This window comes from Nipponia nippon, unplaced genomic scaffold (genome assembly GCF_047370975.1).
Source record: "Nipponia nippon isolate SJK-2023a ecotype South Korea unplaced genomic scaffold, ASM4737097v1 scaffold_15, whole genome shotgun sequence".
In the NCBI taxonomy this organism is placed as follows: Eukaryota; Metazoa; Chordata; class Aves; order Pelecaniformes; family Threskiornithidae; genus Nipponia; species Nipponia nippon.
The window spans coordinates 906991-930000 of record NW_028262331.1 but is presented as its reverse complement, the minus strand read 5'-3'; the positions used below and the strand labels follow the sequence as shown (position 1 = coordinate 930000).

At 54.4% G+C, this 23010-nt stretch overlaps 2 protein-coding genes across 4 annotated transcripts in view; one reads left to right on the top strand and one right to left on the bottom strand.

Moving 5' to 3' along the window:
• Positions 1 to 519: 519 nt before the first annotated feature.
• On the bottom strand, positions 520 to 5651 carry LOC104012458 (caspase-1). Of its 3 annotated transcripts, none has more exons than XM_087751722.1 (11): positions 5386 to 5651; positions 5029 to 5188; positions 4543 to 4567; positions 3808 to 4080; positions 3343 to 3479; positions 2925 to 3101; positions 2489 to 2723; positions 2206 to 2358; positions 1451 to 1560; positions 1016 to 1121; positions 520 to 740 (listed from the first exon to the last, which is right to left on the bottom strand). In XM_087751722.1, the coding sequence occupies exons 3-10, from the start codon at positions 4547 to 4549 to the stop codon at positions 1029 to 1031; spliced, it is 1185 nt and encodes a 394-aa protein (XP_087607848.1). In that variant the 5' UTR covers positions 4550 to 4567; positions 5029 to 5188; positions 5386 to 5651; the 3' UTR covers positions 520 to 740; positions 1016 to 1028. The 3 variants fall into 3 exon arrangements, with proteins under 3 accessions (XP_087607848.1, XP_087607846.1, XP_087607847.1); XM_087751720.1 differs by having other exon boundaries at positions 5070 to 5188; XM_087751721.1 differs by having other exon boundaries at positions 5070 to 5188; positions 5459 to 5651.
• A 365-nt stretch (positions 5652 to 6016) lies between these two features.
• MTMR4 (myotubularin related protein 4) overlaps positions 6017 to 23010 on the top strand; it is a 58586-nt gene continuing 41592 nt past the window's right edge. Inside the window, exon 1 of the mRNA XM_087751752.1 lies at positions 6017 to 6082. The gene's annotated coding sequence lies outside the window, so the exon portion shown is untranslated. The remainder of the gene's footprint in view (positions 6083 to 23010) is intronic.

Genomic DNA, 23010 nt, shown 5'->3' with positions numbered 1-23010 from the left:
CAGGTTTGAGGATCTTTCTTGGCTCCCAGGGGGGAATCGTGTCCTTCCTCCACCTCAGGGGGAGTGGGGGGATCGGGGATTGGGGGGAGACGCTGTGAGCTTGCAAGGGGGAGGCATGGAAATCCCCCCCGGAGCAAGCGCGTCTGCCCAGCCTGCCCCAAAGGTGGGCGTCCCCTCCTCCCTGAGCTCCCTCTGATTCCTCGCCTCCCGCCTACTCGGCCTCTCCCGAGAAGGCAACCTAAGAGCAGCTACTGCCGGCCGTAAGGACTAAAGGCAGAGCAGCGGTGCTGTCAGCTGTGAAAATCCCTTTATCAGGCGATGGGTAAAGCCAGAGACGGGGCAGAAGTGGCGCTGGGGGTGATGGGTCGTCTCTGTCGCAACTGGGGACGGGCTCTGTTTGGGGACAGTGAAGAGAGACATTAACCAGCCTCGCTTTTGGTGGTCCAGAGCTCTGCTGCTCCCTGGGAAGCGTTCGCTCAGTTTGGGGTTGTGCGGAGGCCACAAAAGGAAGGGAGGACAGGAGATCAAGGACTGTTTTATTTCAGGTCTGTTTGCCTAGCAGAGGGGGCACAAGTGGCTGGTTTGGAGATTTACTGTGGTTCTGCAGAGCTGTTCTTGGCTTCTCCGCTTGTCTGAAGAAGCGCATCTCTGGAGCGGGGCTGCGTTCACCTTGAGCTTGAGCTTTCTGCTGTGTTACCCCAAATTCAAACACTTTTGCTGTCCATGTATTATTTTTTCACCTGTGAAGAACATTAGATTGAGAAACTCCTGAGACATGGGCTACTGAAACAAGTTCCTTGAGTGCCTGTCTCTCCTACGGCCAGCTGGGATGGAGTCCGGTCACTGGCCGGCTCCAGCTACCAGCACACAAGTCCTTTGGATATCCCGGCTGAGCCGCAAGGTCTGGAGTCCGGGAGCGGTGGGGAATTTCTCCCCGCTCCTCCTCGCTGGCCGGGTACCGGATTTGGGGCACAGACAAAAGGCTGCCGCAAAGGCGCGAGGTGAAGAGACTCACCGTGGGCAGGAGCTCAGTGGCCTGGGAAGAGGTAGAACTTCTTGAGCATCGTAGTCCGTTCTTGTGATGGCAACTGTCGAGGGAATTTTCCAAAGGCATTTTGGACCTGGGGTGAGAGAGACAGCGGGGAAAAATGAGAGCAGCTCCGTTTCCAGCATGGGAAGGGCGCAGGGAGTCAGGAGGCATCCCCAGGCACGTGTCTGGCGGCACGAGGGATGCTACGGACTGCGCCAACACGCCAGGCGCTCGCATGCCCACCACGTGGCGCGGTGCTGATGCCTCCAGAGATCCAGCCGACTTTCCAGGCCAAACCAGACCCCTTTTTGACAGAGCCTGCTCCCGAGGGGCCTCCCGAACAATGGCCTGCCCCAGCCGAGCTCTGCGCTGAGCAGTATTTCTGACCATTGACATGGCGGCTTAACTACAAAGCCTCACCTTTCGGAAGATCTCCTGTAAGTAGCTGTTACAGGCGTGGTTTCGAAACTGCTCTATCAGGTGCTGGATGAAAAGGGAGCCTGTTACTGGGCTTCTCCAGGAGACAGTATCTGGGGAGACCGAAGATGCCAAGCGTGATTTCACTGGTGTCCCTCACTGCAGCAGCGATGAACGCTAGGTGCTGCAGCAGGAGGCTGGGGCAGCTTCTCCGAGATCATTACATTGGGCCCATCCAACCCACAGCATGGGAAAAGGACAGGGCATCCCAAGGAAGACAGAAGTGACGTGAATATTTTCTCCAAGCCCCCCTGCTCTCCCGTGCTCCCAGCCATGCCAGCTGCCAGGCTGGCATGGCCTGGAGCCATCTGTGACCCAGCAGGAAAAGAGAATTTCCCCCGGCCAGCCACTGCGGTGAGATAAATCGGCTGGGGAAGGAGTGCAGGCAGAGCCGGTGGGGGGGGCTGGAGCCGGGGCAAGGGAAGGCAGCCAGGCAGGGGCACAAAGCTCTGGCCCTGGCGCCGCTAAAAGGGATCTGTGGGTGTCCTGGAGCAGCCTTGTACCCTGGCATCGGGGGACACTGCCTTCTCCAGAGGCTGTTGGAGCAATGCCCAAGCTGTCACCAGATGGAGGGGACCCCCAGCAACCCACCCCGAGGAGGAGGAGGAGGTGTGGAGGAGACCCATGGCATCAGGAGTGGGAGTCCTGTCGCCCTTGCCTGCCCTCGGGCAGGGCAACTACCTCCAGGAACTGCTTACTAGGTGTGGAGGAATGTAAAGTGGCAAAATCACTCTCCAGGTGGACTTCACAGATTGCATCATCTTCCAGCCCTGCAGGGATCGAGTGAGCCGAGCTGGGAGCAGGCACAGCAGCGTCTGCGGAGTAGCTCACCATCACGGATCCTACGTTGTCTAGGAAGGCAGGGCCAGCCATCAGCAATGATGGGGTGTCCCGTTTCCCCCCTCACGCTCGGGGCTCACGCGCCCTGGGAGAGCCTGGCCGGCTCGCTGCCCTCGCAGGCACCTCGTAGCAGGGACTCACCTCCACGGCAGGACTGGATAATGACCACTTTGGGTTTGCCCAGCAGCGCACGGCAGTGCTTGTTGTCGAATTTCTTGTAGATGGTGTCGAGGGAAAGGATGTCTGTGGTCTCATCTCTGCTCTTGGTCCCGCAGAGCCCAGCCCTGACCCCATGGGACATGAAGACCAGGAAGGTGCTGTCAGAGGTCCAGTGGTCTTTGTGACCCGCAAAATCCGTCATGACCGTAGCCATTGCCTACAAACCAGCCCAAGGAAGGAACCTCAGCCACCTGTGACCAGCTGCGTGGAGACCCAGCCACCAGCTGTGGGCAGGAGCCACTGCCATTGGGGACAGAGGTGTCCCTGTGGAGCCTGAGCCCCCCAGCGCCAGCACATGCAAGGAGGGTCTCTGTGCCCCTCCCGGGGCCGGTGGCAGCTGCTTTGTGCAGTCCTTTACCTGGGAAGTTAAGTTGCGATGGACGTCCACCACGTAGCCCAGCCCTTCCAGCAGCCTTGTCATCCCCTCCACATCCACTTCAGCCCCATTCCGCCGGCTCAGGTGCTCAAACTCGATGTTGCAGATGAGCAGGGCCCTACGGGTTCGCGTCTCCCGCGGTAGATGAATGGGATAGATCTGTGAGGATGGAGGGAGGCAGCGCTCAGCGGTGGGTGAGTGCAGGGGGCTTTTTTTGGAAGGCAGCTAATAGCAGAGAAGGCCCATGGGTGCAGCAACCACACCTCCCTGTCCCTGGGCCATCTGCCCACATCTCCTGGGTCAGTGAAGACGCTGGCTGCCCTCGGTAAGCCCCTGCCCGCTCCGGCAAGGCAGCCGGGCCACGCTCCAACCCTCCTCTCATCAACTCTGCCCGCAGCACCTGGTCTCCCTCTGTGTCCCTGATGCACTGGTACTCGCTCAGGGAGCACTGCTGGATCCACTGCTGGCCCTGGATGCCAACGGGGGGCCCAGGGGGGGCCTCAGTGCCGAGGGAGGCCAGCTGCGCACCAGGGGACCCTGCAAGCAGAAAGCCCCACAGTTATGCTGGGAAGCGCCTGCAGCAAGAGGGGAGCGTTGCAGGGCACGGACAGATGAGCAGAGCTGGGCTCTGCCCTTCGGGGGTCCCTGTTCAGCCTGACGGGGGACGGCCACCCCCGAGAGCCCTGTCGTTGCTGCATGGCAAGGGGGACTCAGTGCCGCAGAGCAGCAACACTGGGGACGCCCAACTGCCTCTTGCCTTCAGGCCTCGGACACTCGCCAGGGCCAGGCTCCCCTCCAGCATCCCACTGGAGGCACTGGGAGCCCCAGCATAGCCGCAGGCAGACCACAGCCCCGCATCTCTTACCCAACTCAGCAGCCAGACCCAGCTCCTCCACCAAGGTGCCATCGCGCTTCCTGAGGCTGTCGATGAAGATCTGGCTGGCCTTGAGGCCCTTCAGGCGCACGCTGTCGATGAGGCAGCGGGCCTTGTCGGCACGCACAGTGTATCTGTCTTGCACCTCGTCCACTTCCTCGAGGCTCAGCACCCCTTGGGCCAGCAGGTCATCCAGCAGCCCGGAGATCACTGGCTTGCTCACACGCCCCACAAAAGCTGTCCGCACCTTCAGGAGCAGCTGGTCTGCAGGGAGGCCCTGTCAGCACCCGGAGCCCCCACGCCACAGCTCCTGCTGCCCCGCTGCCCACTCTGGGTGCTTCTTCTTCCCCATCGCCTCCCCTGGGTGCTGTCCCCTTCTCTATTGCTCCCCCCAGCTGCTGATTCCCCCCTCCACCATCCACCCTGGGTGCTCCCCCTCTCCCGTTGCCCACCCAGGGTGCTGCTCGCTCCTTCTTGCCCACCCCAGGGGCTTCCCCTGCCAATCGCCCACCTCCCCCTTTTCCCACACACCCACAGAAAGTGCCCCAGGAGATGCCCGGCAAGGAGCAGAGCCCCAGCTACTCAGGGGTGCAGTGTCCCGGGCCCCAATCTGCATGCTGCACTGTCCCACTGTGCATTGGGCTGGCCAGGGTGAGCAGGACCTGAGTGGGACCCAGCCAGGCCCCCATCCTACCACCGAGCCCCAGCACTGCTGGTCATACTCACCCGCCATCGCCTCTCAGTCCCTGGCCTGCCAAAGGAGCCGCGACATGTTTCCAGTGTTGGTGAAAATGAAAGTAAAAAAAAGTTGCCGCTTCACTTCCTCCTTCCCCACTGGGGCCACCCTCCTGGGCCGTTGCTATTCCCCACCCAAGGCCCCAAGGTCATCTATAGGCCAGCACGCCCCTGCGACCCCACTGGGTCTGGGGCAAGAGCCCCTGTGCCCTTTGCAGCCACGCTCGGATTTCCTCCTGGGGGTGCTCAGCACATCCCCGTGGCACCGGGGCATCATGAACACATGTAACTGGCCCCAGTGCTGCAAAACCCAGCCCCCGTGGGGCAAGGAGAAGGCTCCCAGCCCTCCTGCACCTCTCAGAGCCAGGCGTGGGGCAGCTCCACTCGCAGCTCGCAGCCCCAGAGCCAGGCAAAGGTGGCCATCCTCTGCCAAGGCCTACCATCCCCTTCGTTCTCACAGCCCCAAACCCTCCAAACCTGTCTGGGGCTGAGCTCGACTCATCCCTGCCCTGACTCACGCTGCCCTGTCCAGGCGCTGGCAGGGAGACACCGCTTCGGGCAGCAGCATCCTCATCCACCCAAGGGCTGGCCAGCCCCGTCTCCATCCCGCAGGCGCTGGGGGCGAAGGGGAGCCGGCCTGAAATGTAAAATCTGGACTGTAAGAAAGCCTGAGTTTGCCCTGTAACTATATTAGCCCTGTTTTGCAGGGCAGGTTGAGTGTAGGGTGAGAGCTGGGCGTGAGTGGCAGAAGTAACGCCAGTGATGGGGAATCCCAGGGATGCGCCCTGGGGAAGAGGGACATCCAGCCCTTGGGGAGGTAGAGGCAAGCAGCGCCTGGCTGTGGAGCGCAGCAGCTGCCGAAGGCCGAGCAGGGCGGTAGAACAGGGAGGCCTTAAGATCTTTTTACCATCCCAAAGGCTTCCGCAGGCCCGTTGGGTGCTGCCCGGCGGGTGGGTGCTGCCTGCGGAGGAGGACGGCGTGGGGCACGTACCCCCGGGGGGCTGTTTATGGGGCGCAGGGGGTGCCGCTGCCCCCAGGCCCCCGGCCGCCCCCTCGGGCCGCCTCCCGCCCACCGGCCCCGACGCCGCCGGTTCCCTGCTGCCCGCGGGCGCAGGAGCGGCGGGGGGAGGGGGGGGCCCCGGTTCCGGGTCCCCCCCCCCCCCCCCCCCCCCCCCCCGGTTATTTTCGCCCCCCCTCGACGCCCCGCTGACCGCCCGCCCTTTTCTGACGGACAGGGCTGACCGGCCGCTGATTGGCTGCAATAGGACGCGCTGTGATTTCTCATTGGGCGTCGGGCGCCGGGTCCCGCCCAGCGCTGCGCGCCGGCGCCGGGTCACGGGATAGGCTTGCGGGCGAGGAGCGGGGCGTGCCCTGGCGGCCGCTGGCGCTGGGCGGGGACGCGTTCGCTCTGTTCATTGGTCGGCGGTGCCGGTGGTGCCGGGCGCTGATTGGCTGAGCCGCGCGGGTCGGTGGGGGGCGCAGGGCGGGGAGCTGCACGCGGCAGAGGCGGGAGCGGCGCGGACGGAGCCAGGTGAGGCCCCGCCGGTTCCCCTTCCCCTCCCGCCGCCGTTCGCCGCCCTCCGGGGCCCCGAGCGCGGCCCCTGCCCCCTACCCGGGCCCCGCCGCATTCCTCGGGCTTCTCCCCGCCGCCCGGCCGGGCCCCGCTCGTCCTCCTCGCCGCCCGGTGAGCGGGGCCTCCCCGGGGCCTGTCTGTGAGGGGCGGCTGCGGGCCCGGTGGCGGCAGCAGCGCTGACGGGGCGGTGGCGGGCCCGCGGCCCGGGCCCGGTGGCGGCGGGCCCGAGCCGACCTGCGCCGCTGCCCGCTGCGGCGGGGGGTGGCTGGTGACGGCGGTGCGGCCCCGAGGTGCCGCCGGGGGGTAAGGGCTGGTTCACGGTAACAAGAAGGAACGGGACGCGGGGCTTCCGCCCGGTCAGGCCCAGGGCGGAGGCTGCCGGCCCTGCCGCTCCGTCCGGCGGCTCTGCTGGGCCTCCGCCCCGTCGTACCGGGAGCGGTGAGCCGTGCCCGCCGGTGGGAGCCCTCGGCTGCGGGCCCGGCTCGCAGGCGCCGGGAGGGCAGGGCCTCCAGGGCCTCCTGCCAAGGGCCGTCCCTGCCTCCCCCCCGGGCAGGGGCTGTGGAGATCCCACCTGGAAGCACTTGGCAGTGGGAGATCCTTGTGCCACGGTGACCGTGGTGAGGCCACGGAGCTGGTTATTCCACCAGAGGCTCCTCTTGCCTGCCTCCCACCCGGTGGGGTTTGCCGGGTGCCCCCCACGGGAGGTCACACATTGCAGGTTCTTGGAGAAGGTGCATCCCCTCCTTGTTGGGTGGAAGCCGGTGAAGCTTTCTGGGCTGGTTTGATACTGCTGGTGTCTGGAGTTTGGTGGTTTGGTGTGGAGCCAGTGTCGTTTCAGGTTTGACATTTATTCAAAAAAACCTCAAACAGCTATTTGTTGTAAACGTAGGTTTCCCTAAAGGATTTGATATGATGCCTTTGGGCTTTCCTGCTGAATTAACTGAAGGGGGATGAGCTCAAAATAACCCATGTTAAATTGGTGGCTCCCAGAACATTATTGGGGGCATAATGTTAACCGTCTCGTAAGGGTCCTACTGCTGATTTTGCCGATGACCTGAAGAAAGTTTGCAGCTAAAAGCTGATGGAGCACACAAGCAGCTTGGAGTGCTGAGCAGAAAATAAGAGGCTAGGATCTGATACAGTGGTCTCGTTACTTTGGCACTATGCTTTTGGCGAGGCCACGCATCGATTACCAGGGAAGGGAAACTGCTCAGGAGTCATCTGTTAGACCAACAGAGAAGCAAGGGAGGAAGGAGAGAGTAGTTTTGCATGAATTCATGGCCCTGTTGAGCACAGAGTGGGGCCGGAGCCAGGCAGGCGGAGGTGGTCTTTGATACCTTGCTACGGCTGTGGAGCAGGAGAGGGTGCGTTAGCTCCGCTCTCGCTGGTGCAAACGCTGCTGCACCCAGGTTTGGTGCCCGTGTGTGGTGCGAAGGCTGGTGGAAAGCTGGGCAGAGTTCAGAGATGATGTACGAGGGTGGGATTAAAGGTGAAAAAAGCTGCCAAGCAGTGACGAGAACTCTTATCTGCTTCATTCATGGAGAAGATTTGGTCAGCCTGTGTGTACTCGCAGAGGACATAAGTTGGATGCTGGGAATTCAGTATGGCTGGTGGTGGTATATGAGTGCGTGCCAAAGCATATATTTTTAAGTGATAGAGAATCACGCATGAGAACAAAGTTCCCGAAGTCAGTGATGACTTTGTATTTGCTGGCAACTTTTACGTCAAGCCCCTCAATACTTTTCTTTTTTCGATAAAAGCAATGGCAAGTATTGCAGCTTGGCTAACAGCCTGGGAAGTTCTGTGGTCTGCTCTGCTTGGGAGTTTGTAAGGTGGCCGTAATGGCTTTCAGGGTGTTCGCTGGAAGATGAATATCTAAGTAAACAAACAGAGGTGAAGACTGGGAGATAAACTTAAAGATTTACTTATAGATATTAATGTCTAGGAACATCTGGTTTCCTCTTTCCATTGCTGTGTTCGCAGAAATCTGTTTACGCTGGCAGTGACAGTTATTTGATTTTTCTGAGTGAGCCTGAACAGGGAAATTTCCTCAGGTGTATCATTGCTGTTAGTTCTATGGCAATGTCCTTCCAGCCCTTCTGTCTTGCTGCCAGTGTCACTTAGCTGTTGGATTCATCTGTAGCAAACTAAAAGGTAAAAAAAAAAACAAAAAACAAAATCCAGGGAAGCTTTAGGGCTAGATCTTACCATGATACGGAGGCTTTGGAGAATGCCGCTGTGCCAGCTTTTATTATCTCGATCTGCCAAAATATGCCCTGGCTTGCTTTTGTTTTATGTTCACGTGGGGCTTTTCAAAGTCTCCCTTGTCCCAGCTCTGGTGGGAGCGAAGGGGACGATGTACGAGCGATTCCCTCTCCTGGTGGGCTGCGTCTCGCTGAGCTTTGCTCACCTGAAGGCAGGCATCAGACCTGGATGGCTCTCGTCCGCCTCGTTTGTGAGGATTGCTCCGGGATCTGGGCCTCTTCCTCCAAGACACGCTGCTTTAATCTGTGCTTTTTGAGACAGAGCTATTTCCACTCCTATTCTGTATCTTCAGCTCATCTTTAGAGGCTGCTGTCATCTGAGGGAGGGAGTTGTTCTCAGTAATAAGGTGGTAAGTGAAAAAAATAAAGAGGCTGGAGAGAAAATGAGATTTTCTCAGGTGCGTGTGTGGTTGCGTTGAAAGAGTCTGTGCAGTTACATTGGAAATGACTGAGCATTGTTTTACAAGAAAATCAAGCGGTATAATCTAGCCCAGATTATTTTTATCAGGGAGAAAGGTGAACAAGAGGAAAAAAAAAAAAAAATCAGTGCCGTATACTTGCACGTCACGCTCAACTTTCCAGGACAGGAATGTTCCCCCAGGAATTAATAACTAGCAAGCAATTATGAAAGTTCATACCTTTCTCTTCCATCCTTGCTTGCCCACCCTCCAAGGTAGCTCCAGCCAGCCACAGTTTTCCGCTTGTTGGCATTTCTGGATTTCGATACAGGCTCTTATCGTGGGACTCCTCTATCGCTGCTTGCAGGAAAACATCAACATTTGCAGAACTAAATCAGAGCCCTTTTTAGATAACGATGAATGGAGAAGAGAGCTATTTAAAAATTTACTTTGCTCTTAGCAAATTAGCGTAACAGATTAATCCCCGCTTGTAATCCCTGGCTCGCTCTCCAGGAGGATGCCTGCGCTGTTACGGAGCAGCGAGGAATTTTTTCCGGGCACTTTGAGTGCACTCCTCGATGATATAATTGCTTCCCTTCTGTTCCTCCCTAGCAGTCCTGCGGAGACTGTGCAGTTACACGCGCTCTCGACGGTCCGAAAGGATAGGATTTCCCTTAGGAGGGATCAGATGATTAGCTTATAAATAGTAAATGCCTGTTCAGGCCTACTTTCGAGTGTGTGTTATTTGGTCGCTGTCTTGCTCTCTGCCTTTGCAACAAGTACAACTGCATCTGTGCCTCACGGCCAAGAACCAAATCCAAGGAAATGGGGCATGCTTTCCGTCGGAGATGATGAATTTCTGCGAGGAAGGAATCTGGCCTGGTGCGAAGTGCTTCAGCTTTGCAGCCAGAGCTTTGGGTCTGGAAGGCTCCGGCCGCAGCGATGCACTGTGCTGCTGTGTACACCGGGGTGGTGCCTGGCTCCTTGCCTGTGCAGGAAAATCAGCTCTTTTAACTGGGAACAGGAGCTGAAATGAAACTGAAATACGTTCAGTGGTTGAATCCTGTTTGAAATGAGCCCGTTTTCCTGCCAGAGAGCATGTGCTGGTACCGGGGAGCCCATCTCTCCAAGCCTGAGCTCTTGGAGTCCTTCTTGGGCCCCACACACGCATCCCCCTTACCTGCCATCTATTTCCCTCCAGCTTTGCTTCGTTTGTCTCTGGTTTGATCAGTCTTATGGCTGCTGAGAGTGTTTGATGCGCATGGAGGCTTAGGGTCTATCGAGACTCCTTCCAACACAGCTCCCCGACAGCTCTCCCGCTGGGTTTATGCTCGGCCTTCCTCACGCTGAGGTTTTGGTGTGGAGCCTCCATTCACTCTGATGTATCTGGGTTTGCCTCCGAGTTGGAGGAGCTCCGTCCCCTTCTCCAGGGCGCTGCGCTTCGCTGGGGATGGGGATCGAACCATGGGAATAGTTTTGCATGGGATTTGTTTTGCAGCATCTTTCTGCAGACCTGAGCGATCTGTGCACGGTAGGTTGGAAAGCAGTGTCTTGCCTTTCCTAGGGGAGATAACATGAACGGGACATAGCAACAGCAAAACGAATCAGATGGTTCCTGCTTTTAGCAGTGGTAATGACTTTGTTGTTACTCATTATTTTGACTATGTTGCTTTTTCTCAGTTGAGAGATGCCCTCAAATTTCTTCTTCAAGAGGGAGAAGCCTGCGCAGGGCCTGTCCCAAGAGAGGAGAGTTACACGGCTGTATATTCTGTTTCAATATGCATCAAGTTACTGGCCTCAGAGGCTTCCTTTTATGTTGTGTGCATTTGTAGGTGTCTTATTCCTTTTAGTCTCTGATTTAGAGCGACACCAATCTTCCTTCCCTCGTGGATCATATTGCTTATCTTCTAGGTGGAGTGTTTGCTCAACAGCGTGTTTGATACAGCTGATCTCATGCACTATAAACGCCGTGAAGGTCAGCTGTCCTGAGCGTGCAGAATAGAATTTTGCTTTTGCCAATATTTATTTTCCTGGGGGAAAGAAATATCACGCTGTCTCTTGCAAGGGTGCAGATCTGATCGCGGTGTGGAGGACGGGCACGGTATTCACGGGAGGGATGGCGATGAGGACTGAGGTTTACTGAAGCCTTGGGGATGGTGTTAGCTAGGAATAAAGTGGATGGGACTGTTCTGATAGCAAAGTACAGGCTATATATTGGGCACCTCTGTCTGAGACGTAGCAAGAAGCCAAATCTGCTGCCTTTTGCTGTGGCTGCTAACTGCTGTCAGCTCCGCTGCTCTTTGGAGGAGTCCGTCCTGGCAGCAGAGTCGTAGGTAGACACGGCTCACAACTTATCTGCTCGGGGGCAAAGTCTTGTGTCTGAACTTAAACCCACATTCACGGCAGGGTATTCTCTGGAGCTCAGCTTTCTTCCGTTTCATGGCTCAGACAGCACTGACTGGAAAGCGGAGCCGTTGTTCCTTATCCAACCTGAGCAGTTCTTCGTTGCAAAATGAAATTGGGGAATTGTTCACTCTGGCAGAACGTGCTTGGACATGGTACTGCTTGTGAGTGACAGCTTTATGGTAAGGACCCTCAAAACATTTCTGCTTTACAGTCACTTCAATTGCTTAGACTCTGCCAGTCTTTCTCTAATGGCCTGTGTTGAAACTGAGGACTGCTCCGAGCGAGGGGTGCAGTTTGCATTGTTCCTTCTGGAAGCTTCAGAGGGTTTTGTTGGTTTGTTTTATTCTAGAAACTTGTTGAAGTAGCCAGCTTTCTCCGAGCGGATCCAAGTGCCTTGTGGCAATCCAGCATAAATCTGTTCAGTTGCCTCTCATGTTTCAACTGTACTGCCTGGATTCACAATAAATTTTTATTTTTTAGTATCTTTCAAAGCCATCAGCGGAAGTGCACTTTATTGCTGGAGCATGACTGGCACATAGCACTCGGTACCACCAGCGCGCAGCGTGACAGAGCCAGGTGGAACTCTGTCTCGCTATTTTAATGTGAACAAGAGGAGCCGTTGTCCTGTTCAGTATCTCGTTTATGAGGCACCTACACCCAGTTTTGAGAACATCTCACCGAGGGTACGCGGGGAGAGCGTGGCTGGCTGCCAGCCCAGAGCTGGGGCCGGGGCCAGTGCCCGTGCTTCCCGCAGCACAGCTTGCCTGCCGGTACCACCTGGCAGCATCGTCACCCGACAGGCTGCTGGTGAGCTGGGCTGTTCAGGTGTAGGTTTAGGAGGACTTAAAGAGCCCCGGAGTCATTGCTTTTCACCCCAGTCAGCATCATTTGGGCTTGTAGTTGCTTCTGCTTTCTGGCCAGACTGCACAGCCCCCTTCCTGCCTCCCGCCAGGTCCGGGCTGCAGCCGCCCCAGTGCCGAAGGCACTTCTGCCTTCCTTCCCTAATGGTAGACTGACTTTCCCAAAGGCTACAACGCTCTAATCTTGGTGAAATCTTTGGAGCAAGCGCATGGCGTCTGGGCGCAAACTAAAAAGCCTGTGCTGCCCTGAAGGTCAGACGTGGGTAGGTGGAAGTCAGCCTCTTCAGGCACAAGGCTCGGGGAAGCCGAAGTCAGAAGTGAGACGGAGCAGCCTGTGCGTGGTGGGGCAGAAGGCTGTGTTTGGATGGGGGGGAGTACAGCTGTAACCTGCTTGCGGGGGTTGGTGGGAAGATGCACAGCCAAGCGGGATTTGGTGAGCTCCTCTGGAAGCATCAGATTTTTTTTTTTTTAAGATGCTTCATATATGACTGAGGATGCTGTGTCTGCTCTGTGTTACCAGTGACCTGGGGTGTTAAATTTGCCCTCTGGCTGTGCTGAAGTACAGTTCTGGTTTTGGAGTCCTGTTGTCAACTTTCCTGCGCCCTCGAGTAGGGCTGGGCCCTTGTCAGCCCCTCATTCCCTCTCCAGGGTTTGTCACAGCCTGATACTTTTATGTCCTCTCTATGTGGGAGTTATTTCCTTTGATGCTATAGTTCAACGCTGCTTTTTTTTTTAAAGCTGAGGCCCTCGTGACTTGGGGAACTGCTGCTGAGTTCTGGTGTGATGAGTATCTGCCTGCCTCTGTGTCTGCTGTGCTGCTGGGCAGCAATTTCCCTACAGTCCCAATGGGTTAGACAGCATAATGGCTGGGATCCCTGCAGGGTGATTAACTTTGTCTCCTCTTTCTGGGCTATCAGCTTTTCTTTCTGTGTATTTGAATCCTTTGTGCTTCTAGACAATATGCCTGGTTCTTCTCAGTCCTCTGCAAACATCTCTCACCTGCGCAAGGCCGTTCATCACCTGCCTGGTATGGAGGGGAGATCTTCTGCTTCTAGAAAGTGCCAGCGCTTAATATTTCTCTGTCAGTGGAGCTACTGGCTTGTTTTTCATATCCATGCCCTCTACAAGCAGCTAAGAGGCAACTACTGTAGGAAAGGAAAACTCCAGTGCTGTTTCTGCACACCTCCGGCACCTTGATGATATCCCAAGGCCATGGATATGTTTGCAAACCCAGCAAGTAGCTGTGGATATAGAGAGAGGGGCAAAGAGAAATCTCGTCTTGCTTGCAGCAAGGCACCTCCTCCATCTGTGGACCTGGTTTTCACAAGGTGCCGGGGGCTCTGCACGCTGCCTCCTTCCCTCCCGGAGGAAACGGGAATAACGTCGTGTCCAGGGAGACGACAGAGCTGAGGTCAGCGGTGGCTCTTTGCATAGACGTTGTAGCCCAGCTGAGCTGATAGCCTGTTAACCAAGGGACTGTGTATTTTGGTACTCTGACACTGCTAGGCTCGGGTTAGTACTAGAGCTCGTGCAGTATAATGCCTTTTTAAAGTAATTTTGTTACTAGTTTTAGGGAGTTTTATCATCCCTGGGATAACCCTGTGCTGTGTATCCTTTCTGTTCCTCCTCCAGCTCCCACACTGCTGCCCTGCTCAGGGCCTTGTTGCCTCTAACTCAGGCAGGTGAAAAGTATATTGGGCTCTGAAGGCCTGTTATTGAGGTATGCTGGGCTTTCTTGTTTGGTTTTAGCTGCCTATGGGAAGAGAAAGTACCTTGATTTCAAAGGAGAAGTGCTTGTTTAAGCTGTGAAGTCCCTATTTTCCAGGGGGGTTTTGAACTTGTGCCTCATCTTAGTGGCAGTCGTAACTCAAGGGCACGTAACAGCCAGAATACGCAATCTTTTTGTTAGAAGTCCTGCGGTCAGGGAAGGGGCCATGGTGGGAGACTCCCAAGTCTGTGCAGAAATCCCCAAGGGGACCTAAGAGCAAGTCGCAGACTTTCCCTGTAGCTTTGCCAGATTGCACCATCTTATAGGGCAGTGTCAAGTGCTCCTCTGCCTGGAGCGGAAACCTTCAGCAAAGTTGTTGCTGGAGCAGCTTTGCTCTGATCCTTCTGCTGATGTTGGCCCGACGGCTGAGACAGCTTCATGTCGGTTCCTCAGCCTGGCAGTTGTGATCCTTCACGTGGGTGTCTGCAGTGCCTGGTGAGAATACCGAGTGGCAGCTTTGGGGAGACGGTGTCTTTCAGAGACGTGACCTGGGCCAAATTAATCTTTGCCTTAAACATTAAGCAATGATGTTGACTCTGTGTTCCTGTATAATGTTGTGATACTGTGAGTTATCAGGGTGCCAACCCTGGAAGAGCAGATGCTTTCTTCTTGTAGCACGGCAGGTCGGTAGCATGAATAACCGTGTTGGAGAGGAGCTTTTCTGCTTGCTGAAGGTGAGGGATGAGACTTGTGCAGGAAATTATAATTAATGGAGTTGCCTCAGGCTGAGATTTGATGGACTTAGAGAAGAGCAGGGCCTGCGGGGAAGCCCCTGCCGTACTTTAAGACGAATAAATCATCAGAAATGAATGAAGGGGCATGCTTTTGTCTGAAGAATTGGTAATGTCCTTTCTTGTGCCTGTGGCTGACTCGTACCACTGACTGTTCCCGTTAGGAGAGCCGGTAGCTTCTAGCATCCAAGGTACTGTGCTCATTATAGGGCGGCCTGGAGACATATTGCAGGCAGCTGCCGCAGGGAATGCCACGTTACCGGCAGGCAGCCAGCATGAACTGGATGCAGATCCACAGCGGGAGCGGATGCCAGGGCTGGTACGTGCCAGCAAGCAAGTGACTCATACCCTTCCCTCCTGTCCTTTGCACTTCCTTGGACTGGCACGAGATCATTTCTTACCTACTCTGTTCTTTGCTCTTTCCCCTTTCTGTAATTTTAAAAGTTAATGTATTCAGTCTGCTAGCAGTGCTCTCTGGGGAGTGCCACCCCTCCTGGCATGCCAGCGGGCAGCCAGATACATTTCTACTGCCCGCTCTCTGCGTTTCCATCGGAAAGAGGGTAGCCAGGCACCTTTGGCTGCTGGATAAGATGATCCTAGACAGAGCCTGTTTTGTTCAGCGAGGAGAGTAAACGGAGATTATTTTCTAATACAAAACTGTTGAATGCAGAGGTTCTGTGCAGATCCTCTAACTGCCTCGTTAGGAAACAGTGTGCAGCTTTCATTGCCGTTGCTAAATGAGGCAAAAGAGGAAGCAAAAGCGTTTTCATCCTGTAAAGTGGACTAACAGTTTGGTTTTACAACAAAACACAGACCTGATGAGACGTGAAACCCTCTCCCTCCCTTTCTGTCTCTTCTACTGCATCTTTCCTTCTTCAATAGGTGTTTCTACTAGAGGAATTTCCAGAAGTATGTGAGAAACCGTTCCTCCTGTGGGCTTGCCTTTTTTTTTTATTGAAATACAAGAGGAAGTTACTTAGACTTCTCAGAAAAGGTTCAATAGGTCTTGTGGCAGAGGAAGTCACATTTTCAGCGTGTTTTACTAATGACGAAGCAGTCAAAATTGAAGCTCGAACGAGCAGCCGGTTCATCTGTTAGCTTCCTAGGGAGCAGGGAGCCCAGCGGGTGGGATCCCACCGCACTTGTGCTGTGGATAGCTGTCCCCTGCTGCCCCCCCAAAATCACAGAGCAAAGGGTTGGTACTGGAGCGACAGAAGATGGGAAGCGGGATGCCTCCTCGAGTGCTGCGGCTCCGACTTCTTTCAAAGACGGAGCTTTCCGCTCTGCCTGCACTCCATTACTGCCGGCACCCAGAGCTGTTGTGCTGCAGCCCTGGGTGCTGGCTTGCGTTGCAACGATGCTGAAATGAATACGCAGTGCTGGGGAAAATCTGGCTTCAGCTGAAATTGCTGATAGATCTGCTGCAGGTTTCAGCGACCATGGGATTTCATCTGTGTGTGTCAGTGATGCGCTGACGGGAGGCAGGTGACTCTTGTATTTGAGTAAAGATGATGAAAATCCCCTTGTCTCCTGAGATTTGTCTTTGTGTTTAGATATAGTAAGTCTGATGCATTCAATTTTTGTCCTAAACCTTTTAGAGGCAGGAATTTGATCCTTAATGAGTTTTAATACAGTCAGTTATTAAAGGTAAGAAATCCCAGGCTCTGTTTTTAGCACTAAAAAAAATAAAATGTGTGAATTGCAGCAGATGAGTATAAATCCTCAGGCTCCTTTCAGTACCCAGCTTGTCATGTGGCTGTCTTCATACCCTGTCCTGGTGGAAGCTGGCAGCGGGGAAGGGACAGCGCGTGTGAATTTGTGCAGCTCTTACTGCTAGATAAGCAGGGGACTTGCTATATATATCGAATTGCCTGCTCTTTCCTTTTATTGATCGGCTGGGGATTTCCCTCTCTAAGAGTGCCTTTTGAGAGGACGTCATGGACAGCACTGTTTTTAGAAAGAGTTAAGCTCATGGTAGAGAGCAGAGATGGTAGCAATTAAGCTCACCTGAACTTGCTGTCCTGCCCATGTTGTTTGAGGTGAGTTTATTAATGAAAGCAGGTCAGTGTGCAAGGCAGTCCTTTCACGTGATTTTCCACTGCTAAAGTGCAAAACATTTTTGAAGGCTCCAGACACCTAGAACTTAAAGACCAGTGCTCTAGTTTAACCTTCTTAAACCAGAGATTTCGGGGGGCTTGGGGTGGGAGAGGGGAATTGTTAAAGGCCAGGTTAGGTACTGGGAGGGAGCAGTGTGATACCACCCCCAGAAAAAGCCTCATGAGGTGCAGGTTTCCGAGTTCATTGCTGTGCGTGCCTGGTTGGGAAGAGCAGTGGTGACAACACGAAGCCCTGAGAGGGCTCCTCTCCGCAGCGGCACAGGGAAGGAGGACGTCCAGGCTGTCGTCATAACGGACCACGTGGAGAAGCTGCCCACAAACCCGGCGCTTACGCAGGAGCTGGCAGGTTTGACCATTGGATGACCATGTTCGGCAAAAAGCGAGAGATTTCAAGCTGAACGTGTAATCGAAAGTGAGCTCTTAACTTATTAATAACAACTCTCAAGGGTTTTCCTCCTGTCTTGTGGTCAGCCGTCTTCCTGTAGCTTGATGGTAGAAACCCCGAGCAGATGTTTGTCACTCTGTTTTAGAGCACTCTTCCTGTGGAAGGTGGAGTTGTGTACTTAATCTGATAATGGTACAATTAGTGCAAGTGTTAGAGAGGAGCTGGGTTTCCCACAGGAGCAGGGAGGAGCGTTCAGCAGTGGCGTCCCAGCCACATTTCAAGCAGTTGGATGTCGTTGTCAGCGCTGCGGACCCTGGCACAGGATCCTCCTCGTCGGTGCGGCTGGTTGTGGGGAGGCTGCTGGGGAAACTGGGCTTGGTTTGGGTGACTTGGTTTGGGTGAGTCAAGAGAAGAAATCTCGATGCTCTGTTGTCCTCTCAGACCTGCTCTAGTTTCGGTTGTAGCTTTTTCATGTACGTGTTTATGCGGGTAACTAAAACGTTGTTAATTTTTCTTTCTATGGAGGAAAATTACCCTTGGGGAAAACAGGTTCTCCTTGAAATTTTGTATGCGAATGATGGTGCACGGGTTCTGGCCTGGGTGCTGCCTCTGGTCGGCAGAACAAGCCCGGGGGTTTCAGCTGAGGAGTCACAGCTGGGGCTGGACGCGTGGCCATCTCAGGGCTGTCAAACCCAGTAGTGTTGCAGGACCGTTACAGGGCATATGATCACCTGGAAAAACAGCGATATCTTTTTCTTTCAGACACTGTTTCTATGGAAGCCCAGGGGGGATTCAGATGCTTGCAGGCAGGTACCAGTTTAGTCTGACGCCGGTTTGGGTGCCAAAGGCATTCTGCCTGGCCTCCAGCTGCCTTTGCCAAGGGGTATGGTTCCCTCAGCAGTCCAGTCCTCCAGCTGCAGGCAGATGCCTTAGGAACCTTAGGACTTCTAAAATAATACCGGATGAGTATGTTTACACACCTGTATAAAAGAATAATAGAAGTTATATTTGTAATAGCAACTGGGCTGAAGTTGTGTTGCTACTGTTGAGTTGAAATTATTTTAAAGGACCCAGATGATGAGTACGGGCATATTGCAGCTGGGTGCTCCGAAGAGCCGTGAGCTTGGCTGGGAAAGCTGGGGTGGGGCGGAGGGGGGCAGCAGCACGCTTCAGGACTTTCTCTTTTGATTTCTGAGCCTTCTGGTGCATTTGGGTCATGTATTTCAGGCTTTTTTTCTGCAGTCACAAAGATTGCCTTTCAAAGAAAACCGCAGCTGTCAAAGACTCCACAAGTTGACAGGAATTAACAGGCAAATTCTCCTGATGCATAAGAAGAAATGAGTGTTTGCACAGAGACCAGTTTAGACAGCACGGCTCCAGCCTGGAGACTTGGGATGTGACCTCAGTAGCGCAGGCACCGTTTCCTCGAAGCCATTGCTGCTTCCTTCCTGAGATTGAGTTAAAATCTGCGCACGGCGCGGTGTGGAGAGAGATAATGGGGCTGCCAGGAGCAGAGCGAGAGGGAGCCCAGCGCCCGTGCGTCTCGCCGGGGCTACAGGCAGAGGACTGGGAACAGGCAGGAGCTTGGATTGCAGCTGGGATGGGTCCATCTGCACGGCTTTGGGTAGGGACCAGGCAATTGTTTGTACTTGAATAAAGGCTTAATTGTGACTTGAAATGTCCCAACTGCTTTTCTTAAAGAAAAGCAAACAAAACTGGAGAACAAGGGGCTGGAGTTACAGGGGGCTTTGGAAAGGCTTGCCAGAGCTGTGCTTCCTGTCTCCGTTAGGCCAGTGGTTATGAGGTTCAGCTTGGAGCCTTGGCTTCGAATCCCTTCTCTGCCGGCCCGCTTGGGATGCAAGGCCTGGAGGGTGGAGATGGCACGGGGGCAGTGGGGACTCTTTGGGTCCATGGTTCTTCCATGTGTCATAGAAATGAATGAGGAGCCTGTCTTGCTCTCTGCTGGTGTCTCAGCTTTTTGCTGGCTGTGACGGGAAATGAATCAGCGCGGCGATAGCAGCGCGTGTGGCATCGCGCAGAGCCTTTGCCAGTCCCTGTTCTCTGCCAGTTCGATAGGAAGATGAAGGAGGCAGAGGCTGACCTGGCAGGGGAACATCCCTGGTGTGCTGCTGCCACCTGGTGCCACCGGCTGCCCCCAGCCCCTTGGCTGCTTCGCCTGCAGAGCAAGGTATTTCGCTGCCACAGCCTGGGTAAGAGAAAGGAGATGGTCTTGAGTAAGGCACGGTAACGGTCCTCGCTCTGTGGTATGTGGGGCTTCCTTCGCAATTACTGGTTTCCCCTTGAAACTCTGATTTCACTGTTATTAATGTAAAGAGTGGAGTCAGCTGGCAGGCAGGCTGCTGAAATTAATTATGCTTAAAATCATTGCAGTGATGGATAGCAGTGCTCGTGAGGGGTCTGGCAAAGCGCTGGGCTCCGTTCTCTTCCCTCGTAATTCTGCACACCCTGATGACATCTGGGTGGTACTGCTGGACCCTTCTTGCTGGACACGTCCTCTGACCTGGAGTCTATCAGAGTCTATCAGCCTGTCCACTGCCATCTTTCACATGGTGTAAACTGTTTTCTGGCTCCTCTGTGTATCCTTCTCTCCTGACTCCTGGCTGAGTGAGATGTGGCAGAGGAGAGGATGGGACAGACAAAATGGTGCTGGAGAAGCGGTCCTGCAGCTTGGATGCACCATAAGGATCCCCCCCCCCCTCCCCTGTTTCTTCACTATTCTGCAAAACAAGTTGCCATTAGATTGCTTTGATAGTGTCCCCAGGCCAAGCTATTCCCTGGGCCTGAAGGACAGAGATGGATGGCAGGTCTTCGCTACGTACGCATCGCTGGGTCGGCCTATCGAGTTCGGCGTTCTTCAAATTCTGGTGGTATTTTCCTCCCCCTGAGCTCGAGTCTTGTTTGCCCATTTCCCCCTCCAGCTCTCTCCACACCCTCTTCTACATTGTTGCACGCTTCCTTTTTGCTGTGTCTTCCACCCTCGGCAGTCCTCACTTCTACACCGTTCACCAGCACGAACCCCAAAACTGCCTGTGTCCTGGTGCTGCTCCCATCCCGGGGCCCTCACCCCAGCTCAGCTCAAGCGGAGATCCGTTGCCACCAGAGTCTCTGCTCTCGGGGGCTGCGTTGCTCTTCCCAAGCTCTGCCCATCTCCAGCCCATCTTTCCTCTCACGTATTTACTTTCCCAGAACTTCTCACGTTCATTCTCGCTTTTGGCAGCGGCGCACCCATTGCAGCATTCGGGGGTCAGGCCTGCCTGCAGCGTTGCGGGGTCAAGGCTGGTGTTGGATCTGCTCTGGTCTTCGCTAAACGAGAGCTTTGCTTTTGTCGGGCATTAAGCCCGTGGCTGCTCTGGGCACACCTCTGACTTCTCCAGTCTTCTTTCCCCTTCCTTTTTAATGCAGAGGACCCTGTTTCTTTGGAGGGAAAAAGGCAAAATGCTGTGTCAGTGTCCCCTCCTGCCTCTCTGCATTTCTCATGGCACTCTTCTTCCCCTGCACCAGGCACAAGTTCTCCTCTGGTTTGTCCTCTTGCCTCTGACCCCATGCTGACTATTCCTCCTCATTGCACCATTCCCCCTTCTTCTCAATTTCTCACCTGCCTCTGAACCCGTCCCCATGCTGTGTAGTTTCTCCCTTGTTAAAGGCAAAGCTCACTGCTCCTGCTCACCTCCTGTGACTGATTTATTTCCCCCACTTTCATGGTAAGTCATAGAATCACAGAATCGTTAAGGTTGGAAAAGACCCTTGAGATCATCGAGTCCAACCGTTAACCTGTCACTGCCAAGCCCACCTCTAAACCATGTCCTCGAGCACCACGTCTACCCATCTTTTAAATCCCTCCAGGGATGGAGACTCAACCCCTGCCCTGGGCAGCCTGTTCCAATGCTTGACCACCCTTTCGGTGAAGAAGTTTTTCCTAATACCCAACCTAAACTTCCCCTGGCACAGCTTGAGGCCGTTAAGTAAGTCCCCTGTACGTAGCCTCTTCGGACTGAAGTCCATCGCTTCCTAGTGCAGCAGGTAAGGCAGGTTGAGAACTGCTGGTGCAAAAACCTTGAGCTTGGCAAAAATCTCCAAATGATTCTCACCCCTTTCACCATTCGGGAGATTTGACTCCATGGCAGTTGTGCCCCTGAAATCCCTTCCCTAAACTCGCTCTGCCTGTTTTCTCCCTCGCTCTGCTGCTCCTGCAGCACTTCCTAAGGGATTTGCTCTCCCAACGTGGCTCTGGTTTCCACCCTCGCGTTGCTCTGCTCTCTGTGTAATCTTATCTACGCGCACGCGTTCAGCTACCCTCCTTTGCAGCTGGCACATGCATATACAGTTTCTCTCCTCCTCGATGCCTAGCTATCAGCGAGGCAGGGTTGGATAATCCATCCCGATGTCACCCGCGTGACTCCGTGACCGATAACGGCGCTGGCTCGGAGGATGGCCTCTGGCATCTTCCCTCTACAGCTGTATAAACTTGGTCTGCGAACGTGCATGAGGGCTAGCAAAGCACTAGCCAAATCTGGGTGTGTTTTTGAGGGCTAAAAGGTGAATTTCTCCTGTAGGATGGGGCTGTGTAGTCAGGAGCGTTTCTGGCTACAGCAGCTTTCCCCGCTCTCTCTGCAGTCCTGCAAATTGCTGCTTTGTGTGTCCTGGTCTGATCCCTTGGGTGCAACCCTGCGTTTGAAAGCTAAATGTTCCTGCTTTGAATGCAAGAGGAGCCTAATCAGTCTTCAAAGAGATCTTGATCTTTTTTAAATATGAAGGAAAACACTTTCAGGGCATTTTAATCACAAACTGACTCTTAGATTGGATTGCCAGGGAGGGTTTGCAAGCCGTTGCCCTCGCGCAGTTGCCGCGGGGGTGAGCCGGGGTGCTTCAGCCTCGGGCAGCACGTGGTTCCGTGCCGCGGGCTGAGCGAGGCGATGTCCGGGTCTTCCTCCTCGTTGGTCCGAGACCGTCCCCCGGTACTGGGGACGGGTAATGCACGTGCAGCGCTGCAGTGCCGTGGCAGGTACCCCCCTCCCCTGGGAGAACATCCCTTACCCTCCCCACGTCTCGCAGGTGGGATGACTTTCAACGTGAGATTCGGTCTGTAATCGTGAATCACCGACCTCCTCACGAAGAGCAGCTGGAGGTGGGGTGTGCCGAGGGCATCGTGGGCAGCTCTGCTTACTCAGAGGCCTGTGGGGATTCACATATTCAGACCTGGACGAAAATAAGTATCTGATCCGTTTTAAGTACTCTAAGCAGTAAAAAGGACAGCTTTTTTTCATAAGCTTGATGGAATTTATCCAATTCTGAAACTTCATCTACCAGTAATTGGACTGAGTTATATCCTTGTCAGCAGAGTTGCCCAGAGCTGACTATACTTTGCATAAATACTTAAACATATTGAACAAGTCTTCCCTTTATTTTCATTTTATTTTTAAGCTGCATATGCGAGCTTGTTTTGCTTTGGATCACTAGATGGGTTTTGTCTTTCTGCTTCAAACCCTCTGTCTGAGCTCTGCCCACCTGGAAGCAGTCGTAGCCGTGGCCCCAGCAGCGCTGGGGTCAGAAATGCCATCAATTCACTGCCTCTGCTGTTACTACTTTTATATATTATTGCCGTAGACTTTTTGCCTGCTCCTTGTCCGGCAGCTCACACAGAGGTGACTGGGGGGTCCTCTAAGGTACAGGACCTGCTGTTTTCCAGCAGCCCTTCATCTCGTGGGTCATTCTGCACCTCTGAACTCATACCTTCCCTCTGGTTATACCCGTGTGCAGTTAAATTGTGAACGCTTAGCGTTGCAGAGCAATCTGAATACTTCGGAAACTCGTCATCATCATCTGGTATTACTGTGACATTCCTAAGCTCTGGTAGCCCAATCTTTTCTTTTTAATAGTTATTCATCAGTAGAAGTTTTTTTGTTGTTTTAGACCAGCTGGTAGCGGCCTTCATTAGA

Coding starts and splice junctions, on each gene's coding strand:
- LOC104012458 (XM_087751722.1), bottom strand. Junction 3,102..3,342: donor GGGACACAGAGGGAGACCAG/GTGCTGCGGGCA, acceptor CCATCCTCACAG/ATCTATCCCATTCATCTACC. Junction 1,122..1,450: donor TACAGGAGATCTTCCGAAAG/GTGAGGCTTTGT, acceptor CTCTCACCCCAG/GTCCAAAATGCCTTTGGAAA.